Genomic DNA, 15,436 nt, shown 5'->3' on the forward strand with positions numbered 1-15,436 from the left:
TAAATAATATATTAAGAGCATCATAGACTTAGCAATAAAGTTCAAAACTTATACAAAGCAAGGATTATTTATATAGGATTTACAATCTTCATACTAAGAATTGTACCTCAATTTTTGAGAGACACCTATTAAATACTATCTATTTGACGTGATATCATATTAAAATAAAGAAAAATGACATTTGTTCTTATAACAAATTAAAACACGCAAAAATATTTGGGGATAATATGATTTTGGCCACTTCTAGGCTGCAAAACAGCGCCATCTAGTTTTAAGCTAAAAGGCCCATATATTTCAGGAGTACGCTTTTTTGTATGGGCTTTGTCAGTCCCGTATTAAATCGTTTTTGATACAAAGTATACAAACCAGGGACCGGAAAACCCCTTCGCTTGATTAATCTCGTTATGCCCTATTTCTATATTCCACTATTTTACCGTTATCTCTATAACGATATTTTAAACTAACTGTAGGTACATCCGTACATACACATAACTAGGTTACTTCATACCGGAGGAATCGTTATCGTCAATTACATTTAGGCACGATGCCACAACCCCACTGGTAAAGTAAATAAAAAAGTAATAGGTAAAAAATACATGATTTACATTTATTTTCCTATATATCTAAATCAATATCACAATCCGAACTTTCAAATATAGACATTTGAGAACTAGTAACAGATTTCTTACTTGCGTAACTCGTGTTATGTAAGGAATCTGACGCATTCTCCAATTTAACAACTACTTCATTTTCTTTGTGTACTGTGATTGTGTTTACTTTTTCTTCGTATTTACTAATATCATGTTTTTCCACGCACTGAAATTGTTTTAATTTACTTATAGTATTAGAAGAAGTATTAGGTTTTACTGTACTCGTATGATCCTTTTCACGATTTTTATTTTCGATTAATGATTTACTTGATTTGTCTTCTTTAGTCACTATTGCTTCAGTATCTTTGTCATATACATATGACTTGTTTGAATCTTCCTTGTCATCTGTAGCAGTGTCACTATTTTCTATGAGTGCATTACTTTTTCCACTGTCATCAAAATTAAAATCTATACCAATTTCATTAAAAATATCGTTGACACTGGGTACACCATTCAAATTAATGGTCGTATTTTGTTCTTCTGAGTCACTGTCGGAAATACTGTCAAAAAATTGTTTTTTTCCGGATTTATCGCTTTTCTTTTTACCTAATTTTTGATTATTTACATTTTCCTTTCTTTTCCTTTTCCTTGATTTCTGTACTGGAGGTGGTTTTCTCTCAAGTTTATTAAGAGCCGCATGTTTTTTCAAAGTCGCTGCAAACTTTTCGTTGACATTATCCCTTCTATCGAATACTGGTCTATCGTCAGTATCGTTTACAAATTCAATTTGGTCTTCGTTTTTCTTTTTGAAATACGAGCTCGTGACTAGAGTGGATGATAGGGGGATGTTGTCATCGGAGACATCATTGAATTTTTCGAAGAGCTTGGTGCTTTTGTTTTCTATGTCTCTTTCTAGAGTTTGTCGATCGACTTGGAGGAGTTTGGCGTAGGTGAGGAGTTCGTTTTGCCAGATCTCGTGGAGGTTGAGTTTTGTGAGGAGCGTGCGAGCGGTGGCGAGGTAGTGGAAGTCGGGATGCTTGTGGAAGGAGTCGTGCAGCGCGTCGGTGGTGTCGGCCAGCGCGCAGTCCTGCATGGAGAGGTCCACGAGCGCCACGGCCGTCACCGCGTCCGCCGGCAGGATGCGGGTGCGCCGCATCAGCCGGCAGTGCGCCTGGGATAACCTGATATACAAAAAATAATGTATACAATTTTTTGCGTAACTTGTTGAAGAGACATCTCGAAATCTTGTAAATAAACGAACGGCGTGTCTAGGGAAATGGCTTGGTAGTTGATTTAAATACTAGATTCTCATAGACCGTTGCGACACTTAATACCTATAAGCGCAATATCGTGTTGGCCGCTATCAACTACGAACCCGAACACAATGTAGGTAGGTACATCTTCCATATACATCTTTTTAAGGTACTGGCAGAATACCAGCTATGTGGCTTGCCAAGTTGGCACATCACAACGCTGAGCCAGCGCCTTTTGTACCACGACACATGTTTCTTTATAATTTTGTTTCTTTTTTCTTTGGTTAGTTAGTAGTTAAGCGGTGTACTCACATTTCTTTTTTCCTGTTTATTGCAAGCCTTTATATGTTGTGGATACGAATAAAGTTATTTATCTATTTCATATCAACCAAAGGACAGGACTAAACTCTTATACCTGACGAGGCTGTCCAGCATGCGAACAGTAGTGCGCGACGGGTCGCGCGTCGCGGCGCGTCGTTGCGACATGTAGTAGGCGCGCAATATCGTGTTGGCCGCCGCTGTCATTTCTGTGTGCACGCCTCCTACGAGCCCGATGTACATCTGCCAATCAAAATATCGTCACTACTTTTTAAAAAACTTGTATCTTCGTCGGTCAATGAAAAGAAAATTGTAGTAAGTATGTATGGAATGCATATAGACTTATTGCGTTTTAACTTTGAGGAGCAGCGTGAGATACGAGATTTTTTCAAAGTAGTGACGATTTATGCTTAAGATAAATGTTAAAGGTTTGGTTACACCGACAGGTGCTCAACATTCACGCCTTAAATTGATTTCATCAAAATCGTAAGAATGAATCATTAGCCGGGTCCACACTAACCGCACGGCTCGCGAGGCCATGCCTCGCGCGCAAAACTTCCGTGCTCATGCGCGCACGTTTGCCTCGCCCTAGCAAAATTGCTCGCCAAGATGGCGGCCCTCGGTCAGCGGTTCAAAATAGTTCTGCAGATATTTATTCCCGTGGCACGTAATTCGCGTTTTTAAACTATGACATTTGATTGCTGGCTCGGAGGAAAAATAAACTGGAGGCGCCTTCATGTTGCATTTGCTTACAAAAAAGTCTGCCGAATTTCGCGGGGGGTGAGGAAACAACACATGCCAAAAATACGTGTCAGTACACACGCACATTTTGACAAAAAAAGAACACATGCTCAATAGGATGCACTCAAACGTATGGCATATCATCCTCGTCAATATTATTATAAACTCTATTATAATTAAAATTAAGTTGATTCTTACATAATCTTAAAATCAAGCCTCGTAAATAAAAACTCTACCGTACGTCCCGTTCGAAAAAGTATTTATTTCTGCAAACGAGTTATAAATCGATTCTATGTAATTGGATAAATGTCATTAATCTGACATATGACGAAAATATGTTTATCTAAAATATATTAGAACAACAAATAATGAGTAAAATTGCGTAAATATGGAACTTTATACTTTATTTTTATATGCTTGAGGTGGCTGAGTGTTTTTTACACGTGCTCATGGCATATTCGGGCATATTTAATTACCAGTGATCCGTGGAGAAGCGATTTTGTGAATGACAATAAATCGATTGTGAATTTGTATTTACGTGACTTTCTGAACATTTTTTCAAGTTTTTGGGCAGAGGGGTAAGTAACTGAAAGGCTACTCCAGTTCAGCTATTTCCTCCGAGATTGCTGGTTTACACTCGCTCCTCCTAAAGCGCTAGTGGTGGTGTCGTGGTACGGCTCGGAGTGGTCTTGCCACTCGCACGCAGATGTAAATCTGCTAAGATATTTCGAGACATCTATACATATACACAAGCGCCTCTGGCAGAGAATTTACTAGCGTTAGACCACTATTCAGTATAGCTTTAGAATAGGCGATATTAAGCTGCCTACAGTGCCTACTCCTTACTAACCTAACTTGAAATCAAAAACCGGTATTACAAACTGAATTAATCATACCTGCAGTTTTTCAATACTCCATTGTTTTTTGCTATCCATGGCCTGAGCACCGCCGAATAATATATAAGAAGAGACGAGCTTGTCCCAAGCCTTATTCTTCGTGTCTAGCAGAATGAAAATTAAGTCAAATCTGTAAAAAAAACAAGATGATTATTGATTACAACTCAATTTAATTGAAGAGTCGAAAATATTACCTCTATAGCGCGTTCATCTCAGACATAAAACACAGGTTAAAGTAATGTAGTAAAGGATTATACAGCCCCTTTACCAAAACACTATCAACATGCCATAGATGCACCCTTATTACAAGTATTCCAACACTGAAATTTACAATAACTCTATCACAATCAATAAATGGCATTACTCTTTAAGCGTCCGTTAGCGTAGGTTAACGGATCGACACGGGCTATTTGCTTTTGTATGTCCGAATGTCCATAAAATTTAATCAGAATCGGTTGAGAATCGCGATCTGTAGAGAACGCCCGCGAACGCCGATACAGGCAGCAACTGTAACATCGACGTACAAATTGCTGTCTGTCAGTTAGAGACATATGAGCGTAGCAGGCGGGCCTATTACAGTTATAATAATTGTTAGTCAGGTTGCATCCGATGGTCAGTTGCACACGGCAACTTGGCCACATACCTGCTGAGCAGAGGCGTCCCCAGCGCAACGTTGTGCTGCAGCGGCTCCGTCGGCTCGTAGCGGCCGCGCGGGTTACACGCTGCCACCACGGCGCAACGCGTGTTCAACTTGCATACGATACCTGCCTGCAGAACGATTTGCCATTATACCTCTAATTACACACTTTATATGGCGACACATTGATAGAAGTATCACATTGAGTTTAAGCTCAGCTTTAAATACTTTAAAATAAGAGAGTGTACAGTCATAATCATAAACGTGAATATCAAAAAGTATTTTCAACTTCATACACCGCATCATGCGCTCTCATATGAGCCAGTAGAGCAGCCAGCTCACCTTAGCGACGGAGACGGTCTGTTGCTCCATGGCCTCGTGCACGGCGGCGCGGTCGTGCGGCCTCAGCTGGGCCAGCTCGTCGACACAGCACACTCCTCCGTCGGCGAGCACTAGCGCGCCCGCTTCTAGCTGCCACTCGCCTCCTTCCTGTGAAAAAAAAATCAGTAACAGGTACAGCGGGGCAAATCTCGACTGGGGGTCAATTGTAACTAATCCATTTCTTCCATTATTACACTATGATGTTGAGTTCTACATGTATCCACTGAACACGCCTACCATATTTAACCAGTGGACACTCTATTTAATAATGCAAATATTGTAAAACATGGAAATATGGACCAGTTACATTTGGCCCCAGTGTGTTTATCAAAGTGCATGCAAAACATATGCATGCGAATATGATGCTCTCTACTCAGGCTACTTTAGAAAAGAACCGCTCGCCTATTGCGCAGGGAACTACGAAACGCACATGACAAGAGTAGTAGCTTCCGCAAATGTTTCGGGTATCTTTCGCACCCCACGGGCTGCCAGGAGTGCCCGGTATTAGAGCGTTTTATTTCGTAAATTGAGACTTGTTTATCCGGCGTTCAAAGTAGATGATGATTTTTCCGTCAATATTTTGACGATTTGTGATAAGAAAATCAACTTTAAATCTGCCAATATTTTTTTAACGAGTATCATGATAGTCAAGTAGCATAAACGCCATATCTAGAAGCGCCTAAACACTGAATGTATTCATCCAATATGGACACAACCACGATCATAAAGTATGAGCTGAAAATCCACTTACCCTGAGCGCCGAACAGGTGAGCCCGGCTCGCGTACTGCCGGCGCCCGAAGTCAGGACAGCGCGCGCCGCCAGTGTAGCGCCCGCACGGAGCAACTGCGATTTTCCCGTTCCTGTACGTATTCAATTGGATTAGTCTCATTTTCGGAAGTATTAGGTACTGAGGACCTACCAATAAAATTAAACTTGCAGTTAACAAACTCAACTAAAGTTATCAAGCCGATAAAGTTCGTTTGTATTTTCTATCACACCAATACCACACCCCGGACACTGGCGGTCAAATATACGAAAGAGGCGTGTTCCTAGCACACAGTCTAAGCTCGTGTAGGTGAACGCGTACCATGCTTGTATGAGTGAAATATGACAGGTTGACTATTCACGTTTTTGACAGGCGGTAACTGTGAGGTAACCGGAGGGGGTGGGCGGTACTTTCAGCCGGGAGCGGGAGTGGCCATACTGTACGATAGTACTCTTTATTATACTGTGCCATTACGTCGGAAAGGGACAAACGAACTTTATCGGCTTGATAACTTTACGTTTATGAACAAGGGGGTTAATAATCTCTATAAATACAGTAGACACATTAGCTGTAAGATTTTACCTGGGTCTCCCACTAGCAACAGATGGCACTGTCCGCGCACGCGCGTGATGCTGTCGTCGCCCGCGCCGCTCTTCGTCTCCGCTTCCGCGCCCGCCGCGCCCGCGCCCGTCAGCACAGTAAGCAGCAACGCCAGCTTTACTGAATATAAGCCGTACACCTGTACAACAGATGGTCAAAGGTACAATCTGATCTGAGACTGAGACTAGCCTGGATGGAAAACCTTTGCACAGTACCTAACAAAACCATATTAGTGCGATAGCGACAAAGCTATTTCGTTCGCTACGGCGACAACAGATGACAAATCTTATGAAAAGTCACGTATATATGTCATAATGGATATAGGCTATATCAGTTTTTAACTGCCTGCCTACTTATTAAATAATAATAATAATATATTCCTGTACATTACTTTCGTACATGGCGTTTAGAACTTGATAAGTAAGTTGTAAGGACCGAACAAAACTGAAACCATAACTCAAAGAGTATCTTGACTTATCAAGTTCTTCACGCCATCCACCGGTTTAAGAAGTAGGTACCTAAATAGGAAAGGCGACATTCGTCAACATTCAATAGTACATTACTAGTAATAGTAATAGTAATAACAATAGTAACAATAGTAACTCGTGTCGATTTAAAACACTCCCTTCGGTCGTGTTTTAATTTATCGCCACTCGTTTCGAACTTCCTTTTTTACGCACTTGTATCGTACGACGTTTTTCAGTACAGATGAGCCTCCGAAGTTTCGACCTGGCATATAATGAACCACTTCTCGCACTAGTGCGTAAAAAAAACACCATCTGTACAGAAATAGTACATTACGATACAAGTGCGTAAAAAAGGAAGTTCGAAACGAGTGGCGATAAATTCGACACGAGTTACGAATTTCCTTGTCGCACGTGTATCGTACGACGTTTTTCAGTACAGATGAGCCTCCGAAGTTTCGACCTGGCATATAATGAACCACTTCTCGCACTAGTGCGTAAAAAAACACCATCTGTACTGAAATAGTACATTACGATACAAGTGCGTAAAAAAGGAAGTTCGAAACGAGTGGCGATAAATTAAAACACGACCGCAGGGAGTGTTTTAAATCGACACGAGTTACGAATTTCCTTTTCGCACGTGTATCGTACGACGTTTTTCAGTACAGATGGCCATCCGAAGTTTCGACCTGACATATAATCAACCACTTCTCGCACTAGTGCGTAAAAAAAACACCATCTGTACTGAAAAATAAATTACGTCGGCATACGTCGTATACGGTACGTCGGCATTGTACAAATACAAACCACAGAACTAAATCAAGATAGAAGGAAAATGCTCGGCGATTAACAGCGAAACCGAGCGTGTAACGTTTTGTGTCGAGCCTATGACGTCACGAGTGTACTTTAGTGATGGGAACGTTGTCGCCGCGTAACCCATTCGATCGATTGTGGAGGTTGCGTACGGGATGCCCGCCGAAGTTAAAAATATCGGATGTTCATCTTCGTTGTGAAATGAAGTAAGTATATACCTGTATTCGTGTGATGACAAACAATTCACTAGTAGGTATATAATTTGCCTAAGGCCAGGAACAAAGATTTTAGTAGGTAGGTATTAATACTAGTTAATATTTCGTAATATTTTTAAGAAAATCGACCATGTACTCACTTCATTATCCTCATGTTATTTGTTACAACTTTTAGTAATATATAAATATAATTAACCATTAACACATTTTTAGAGTTATTTTTATTCATAATAAATATAGAGCGTATTATGTTTGTATTTGTTTTTCTGCCGACCACAAATTCAACGTTAATACCGTAACTGTAACCTATTTTAAAGTTAAATTTACTTTTCACTCGTACTTTATATGTATAGTTTCATAACAATATAAAAACATAATTATAATTTCCACTGCTTAGCAAAATCGATTTAAATCGAATAAGGAAATCGCAGCATACATGACGATATAGTTCCGTGGTGCACCACTATTGTTAAGTTCGACGTGAGTTCGACGGACAAAATAATAAATCTACCACTTTGTCTCGACAGTTTGAATAGCCTATTTTTATATCGCTTGTTTTAAACGCACGCCAAGTCGGACTCGTCTCGGATCTTGATTTAGTTCTGTGATACAAACAGTAGAAAAATTTGATGCTCAAGCGAATTGTAAAATTATCTAAAGGAAGAACTTACCTGTGGACAAACTGACTTTAAGATCTGGTCCCTACCCTTCAGAGGGCAAGCCTCATACTTTGCCCAGAACTCGTCAAAGCACTCTTTAACATCGGGAGCGGCGGCTAGGACCTCTGACTTCTGAGCGTTGCACACCTCGAGATAGTTGGCCTGCAGCACCAATTCTACCTCTGACTGCTTGGCTTGGACGGCGGGGCGCCAGCGGCGACGAACTGTTCCACTAAAATAATCCAAAAGCGTTTATAATATATAGGTATGATTGAGTAATAATAATAATGCAATGGCGGCACCCTAGGTTAGGTTTTTTATAATGTGTTTATATGTTTTATATTGTTTTGTAAGTGTTTTATTTTATTTTACTTTTATACTCATATTGTAAAAAACCTAATCTAAGAAAAGAGATAAATAAAGGAGAATAATGCAATCAAACAGTAGTTTGAGACACTCGAGCAAACAAAGTGTATAATTTTTACCCATATGTTAGCTTGTTCAGTCAACCAATAAGCCCCTATACAACCACACAACCACAGTAAAAGCTTTAACTACTAGCTTGTATCTAGTAGGTAAAGTACATCCCCTAATAAACACTGTTTTAGAAGATTAAACAAATTCAATCAATATGACATGATTTAATAGTGCCCTATTAATTAAATGTTAAACTATTCAAGGAAAAATACAATGCTTTAATGGTTTTCTACCTTCTGGGTTTACAATTACAACCAGAAAACTGCTTCTGAGTCTGCTAACCATGTTTCTCTATGATCGGTTCCTTTTGAATTGAAAATAATAAATTAAGATTAGGATCATAATACTAACCAGATATGAACATCATCTCCAGGTTTGCAGGAGTCTACAAGGTCATCCTCCAGCACTACCCACATGGAGCCGGGTATGGTGCCTATGCCAAGTTTATTTACTTGCTCCTGTGCAGAAAATGCTTTTTTGTCAATAAATGTCAATAGCCGGAAAACGCCTCGCGAGGAAAACGTCCGTGCTCATGCGCCACAGAACACCCCACTAGAAGCCAAATGCAAGCAATATTGTTCGAGACGCAAATCACCAATCCTTGCGGGGTGAGGCGGGCGCGCACGGTGCTGCCATTGGTCGTTTCAAATAATGGCGCGCCTTTATGATTAGCAGTAGGGATGGGAATGGGACATGTCTATTATAGACAATGGTACCGGTACCAGTACTGTGGTGAATTTGTTTTGCAACAAATTATAATATTATAATTAAATTATAATAAGGCCTAGTTACCCTTCGGGTTGGAAGGTCAGATGGCAGTCGCTTTCATAAAACTAGTGCCTACGCCAAATCTTGGTAGTAGTTTCCAAAGCGGACCCCAGGCTCTCATGAGCCGTGGCGAATGCCGATGCCGGGATAACGCAAGGAGGATGATAATTGTGATAGCATCTCAATAAAAATCATTCTAGTAACTAATAACTAAATTGTGCATTTTTACTTACGTTTACTAAGTTAAATAACCAACTAAATATTCTAAACTAATCAATGAACTAAATACCACTACAGACTCTACAGATTCTAGATAATTATTCACTATTACAAATCTGCTTTCTTTTATATTTCATAAAATGGTAGCACATGGTACGAACGGCAGTACGAAGTTCCCGCAACAGACATAAACTAACATGGCCCCATGCCTAGTCGTTTACGTGAAAGGGATAGCATATCACATTGTTAACTCGGTAAAGAGGGATGGACGCGCCTCGGCGCCGCTCAGCACAACCATATTGACCAGTATAAATGAACTCCGCAGACAATAAACAATATTCAACAAAATAATTAATTTGACTTAACTGTGGAATGTTGTTCCATCTTTTTTACATGTAGAAGTGTTAGAAGACTTGCCACACCACTTTATGCTGTAAGAGACCATTGTTTGCAACCAAAATTGATTATTTAAGATTTTTTCCCGAGCGGACACGGACACTGTTAGCGGGTCGTATACTTGGGCGCTACTGATCGGTGTCGCACGCGTTCAAACTTTTATAAACCTGATTTGTCGTATGCTTGGTGACCGCGAGTCGCCCTGTAAGGGCCATCTTGTTGTATTGATCTGTGTCATGCGCGCACGTTCGCCTCGCCCAAACAAATTTGCTCGACAAGATGACGGCTCTCGGTCAGCTGTTGCGTGCGAGGCATGCGGCCAGTGTGGACCCGGATATTGAAAGATTTATTGCAGGTAATCCATTATTTCAGAGAGAATATAAATTATTTTAGGTCAGAGCACAAAATTGGAGCAGAAGAGAATAATATAACCTTACATGTGACTAGAATGTAATTTTTCTTTTCTTATTTTAATGAATGCCTTTAGACATCCAGAAACATTTTTCTACTATCATTGATGATCATGAATTATAAAAAACCATCTCTCTCGCTATATCGTAATCCTGCAAAAGGATTCATATAGGAGGTGCAAGCACTAATTGCTCGCCCTTACGGCCTAGCCACGACAATGGTCTAAGGCGGCGAGCGGGGCGGCTGGGCTGCGCGGGAAACGCGCGCGGGCGCTAGCCATGCCACGTACTTTTAGAAGCGGCGGCAGGGCCTAGGAGCGGCCAGAACGTTTTCATATTTAAAAACATGTTTTTTACTGTCGAATATGACTCTAAAGTGCATAGAATGCTTTAATTAGTCAATTACGTCTTGTACAAGAGAATATGTGTGATGACTAAGTACATGGAATTTATTTTATGGCTAGTTAAATGATACTTAATATAAATAAACACAGAAAAAAATTAACAGTAAATACGAATAAATACTATACAAAAATATGTTTGAAAACATTATTACATACTACATACGCGAAAGTACAATTCAATTTTCATTAAATAAAGGTTTCGGGTTCAAGACGCTCATAATAAAAACAAAATATTTTGTTTCGCGCGGAATCGCTAGCCCCATTTAGCCGCCTAGGCCGGTCGCGCCGCTGTAATGTCGTGGCGGTGCGGGCGCGGCGCGCTACAGTTGTTCTCGTCGCGCGCCGCCCCGCGCGCCGCTCCCGCGGGTAGGCCCGTAAAAACCCGCGCGCGATTTCGAACAGCGGCAAGGTCGTGGCATGCCTCGCGCGCGCTGCGTTTTTGTTTTTGTGACTTACCGCTTGCCGCTGCCGCAAGACGCCTTAGACCATTGTCGTGGCTAGGCCGTTAGAGTTGGTCAAAGGCGCCTAGCCTTCAGAGATAACATACACTAGAGAAATTTCGACGGATACCTCGGCGGTCGGGGTGGTGTAGCGGTCGAACACGTCAGCCGCGTTAGCTGGAGACCCGGGTTCGATTCCCGGCTTCGCCACCAGTATAGTAGTATAGTATACTGCACAGTACTGCAGTACTGCAGTAGTATAGTATACTGTACAGTATAGCAGTATAGGAGTATAGTAGTGTTACTACTTAAAAAAACAAATCAAAAAATATTTAATAAAATAATTTGATTTGTTCCCTACATCGATAGATGGCAGCACCATCTCTCTCGCTATATCGTAATCCTGCAAAAGGATTCATATAGGAGGTGCAAGCACTAATTGCTCGCCCTTAGAGTTGGTCAAAGGCGCCTAGCCTTCAGAGATAACATACACTAGAGAAATTTCGACGGGTACCTCGGCGGTCGGGGTGGTGTAGCGGTCGAACACGTCAGCCGCGTTAGCTGGAGACCCGGGTTCGATTCCCGGCTTCGCCACCAGTGGGCTTGATCGCTTTTTCTTTAGTGTATGGTATCTATTTCAGTTTATAATTTATATATAGTAGTGTTACTACTTAAAAAAACAAATCAAAAAATATTTAATAAAATAATTTGATTTGTTCCCTACATCGATAGATGGCAGCACCATCTCTCTCGCTATATCGTAATCCTGCAAAAGGATTCATATAGGAGGTGCAAGCACTAATTGCTCGCCCTTAGAGTTGGTCAAAGGCGCCTAGCCTTCAGAGATAACATACACTAGAGAAATTTCGACGGGTACCTCGGCGGTCGGGGTGGTGTAGCGGTCGAACACGTCAGCCGCGTTAGCTGGAGACCCGGGTTCGATTCCCGGCTTCGCCACCAGTGGGCTTGATCGCTTTTTCTTTAGTGTATGGTATCTATTTCAGTTTATAACATTCATAAATATTTAAAAAAAAACTACTTACTTGAATTTTAATTTCCTGATAATCCTTGCAGTGCTCTCTTGAGACCAAGTTCACTTGTGTGAAAGTTGAACTCTTGCACCTAGCTTCATCATTGCCACATCTTGAAGGAGCCTTCAGAACATACCTGTGCTCAAACTCCGCTTGCACACAGTTCTCAAACTTGCATTTTACACAAACATACTTGCGCTGGTATTCCAACATTTTAGCTTGAGTTACTCTTACAATTGTCCCTAAAAATTATAAAATCATTTATATCAACATTTATGGGTTAAATTGTGGCGTAGGCGAGAGGCTGGCAACCTGTCACTGCAATGTCACAGTTTCGTTTTCTTTCAACCCCTTATTTGCCAAGAGTGGCACTGAAGCTTTAGTAGTTTCATGTGTTCTGCCTACCCCTTTATGGGATACAGGCGTGATTGTATGTATGTATCAACATTTATAATTAATTTTGTGATAAATTATTTGCAATCGGTTTAGGCTTACAAAGTGTTAAATGTTTTAAGTGAGCTGTAAACTTATTATACTTTTATTATTATTATTAAATTCTTTATTTATCTCTTTTCTTATTATTATTATTATTATAGCTTTTTATTTTCCATACATGTTATTGCGTATTTGAATGTTTATATGTATTTATATTATTGTATGGCCCCTTTCGGATAGAAAGCCTCCTCCATCTTTTTCCATGTTTGTCTGTCTTGGGCTGTGGTTATCCAATTTTTACCAGCTGTTTTTACAACTTATTATACTTACTATGTTTTATCATAACTCCACACAACTCATTCTTATTAACTTTTTGTCTGTCATGATTATTTCTTCATATGGTTTTCTCATATGCGGATCCGAAATGCACATATGGAATGAGCACTCTTAAACTTACCAACAGAAGTGAATAACTATTTCTTCATATACCACTTACCAGTCACTTTCAAAAAGCAGCCTAAGTCCACATTTTTCGGAAATATTGTTCGATGTAGCTCAGGACAAACGGGAAGTCCAAAGATACGAGCGTGGACATTTTTCTTCAATGAGCAGTGAGGTAGCTTCTCGATGGTAGACTTGTATTCGCTTTGCTCCAGTATATATTGTTGCGCTTTTATTATGTCTTCGTGGCATTGTGGCAGATTGTCCACAGGACTACAAAGGACTTTATCGCCTATATCTGGATATATCTCGAACAGCTTTAAAAAACTGAAATTAAACTTTATATAATACTTGCAAAAATAGTATTTTATGCAACAGGCATTTAAAGGAGGTCAAAAAAGACGGATGGCGTGGCGTGGCGTGGGTAACAATTTGAGGCGAAGCCGAAAATGGTTAATAAAGACGCCACGAGTATTTTTTGACTCAGTTAAACACAATTTAGCCGACGTGTCCGGTAATTTAGTAATAAATAAATTAAACATTCAGGTAAATAAGCAACAGTTAGGTTCGCAAGTTGGACCCGTACACGGTCATTTATTGTATAGCCATAAAGTTACATTTATTTTATTGCGTAATCCACGACCGCTACGGTCGTCTATTGTTTACCCGTTAGGTTCCTGTAAAGAATTGTTTTAGTTTATTAGGGTTCATCTCTGTGTTGCACCGCTGTCCGATAATGCCGGCAGAGTCAAAGGAGTATTGTTTGTTTTATTATAGTGTAATATTGTGTAATTTGTAGTTGCGTGGGAAACTTTTGGTACCGTAACTTCTTCCCGTTATTTGGAGAAGTGGGGATGTAAAGTTTCAACAAAAACGATAGAGGATTCGGTCCCAGTCCCAGTTTTCACTCGCTCACTCACTGACTCGTCGTCATTCGTTGTTCCGACACACGCGTTTGCTCAGTCAATATCTCTGTATAGTACTGTTACGCTAGTTGAGCCAAACCGTGTTGCTCCTAGCCGCGCTACTGTGAATAAACGATTTACAACTCTACAAGATATCTTCTTAGGGAATATACCTATCGCTACTCAGCATCTATAACCCTAAAACAGCATACAATACTTTTTCTACGACCATGCACTTAGTTTTTAATAGTTTTCTAGAAAAACACTGTTTCCTGTATTTTGACGCACTGGTTCGCACTGCCAGCGCAGCTGCCCAAAGCCATCCCGCGCACGCGCGCAGTATCGTTATAACAATGCGTTGCCATGGTTACAGACCCAGCAATGCGTTTAAATTTTTTCGTTACTGCGCACGCGCAGTAAGGCGGCGGACGCTGGCTTTGGGGAATAGAGTTTTATGTAGGTTTTTAAAGATCTATTCACGACCCTTTAAGACGAATAACAGTTCGGGAGTAGAAAAAACATTTTATGTAGCAATTGGTAACTTCTCATATACTTACTCGATTTTTATACTGTAGAATGCTAATATATCTTCTTCCGTAAGAATATCGATACAATCTTGGAGGTGGTACTTTAGCACGTATTCTAAAATCATTTTATATGTTCAGTAAAATATAAAACTGTTTTTGTTTTGAGCGGCATTGTGTGCGAATCTGAATCTGCTGTGTGCGAATGCAAGCATGACAGTGACATTGACAATGACAGTTAGATCGTGTACCGTTCGGATACAAAGTTGCACTATTTAAATTCCTCAATGCAATAATGTTGTATTCTATTGATATTTTAAATATACGTGTAAATTATCTGATAAATTAGTGATTATTTTTTTTAAGCAAACAGGTCTCAAAAATTATGTATAACTTGAATAATTAATTAATAATATATAATGTAATAGTGCTAACACATGACCGTACGAGGACCAAAATGTGTGTCCTCTAAGTGGGAGCGAGAAAGAGTTATTCTTTTCTCTGAAATCCGTTGCGGGCGATTGATTATACATATATGTATACTTACTTTACCCTATACAATAGTCAAAGGTGGAAATCATTCCTTATATCTAGGCAATTTATCTTTCTGTCATCAAAAGCAACCTAACGAACCTATTCACCCTATCTATCT

The 15,436-nt window shown here is 40.1% G+C and overlaps 1 protein-coding gene across 1 annotated transcript; it reads right to left on the reverse strand.

The window, feature by feature from the left end:
- Window positions 1-356: 356 nt before the first annotated feature.
- On the reverse strand, window positions 357-14,968 carry LOC125237103 (DNA helicase MCM9-like). Its single transcript, XM_048144066.1, has 12 exons — window positions 14,818-14,968; window positions 13,411-13,682; window positions 12,492-12,721; window positions 9,163-9,269; window positions 8,347-8,566; window positions 6,166-6,322; window positions 5,568-5,677; window positions 4,778-4,924; window positions 4,442-4,566; window positions 3,799-3,928; window positions 2,259-2,404; window positions 357-1,771 (listed from the first exon to the last, which is right to left on the reverse strand). Exons 1-12 carry the CDS (start codon window positions 14,910-14,912, stop codon window positions 616-618), a joined length of 2,895 nt encoding a protein of 964 aa, XP_048000023.1. The 5' UTR covers window positions 14,913-14,968; the 3' UTR covers window positions 357-615.
- Between the last annotated feature and the right edge of the window lie 468 nt (window positions 14,969-15,436).

This window comes from Leguminivora glycinivorella, chromosome 2 (assembly GCF_023078275.1).
Source record: "Leguminivora glycinivorella isolate SPB_JAAS2020 chromosome 2, LegGlyc_1.1, whole genome shotgun sequence".
In the NCBI taxonomy this organism is placed as follows: domain Eukaryota; kingdom Metazoa; phylum Arthropoda; class Insecta; order Lepidoptera; family Tortricidae; genus Leguminivora; species Leguminivora glycinivorella.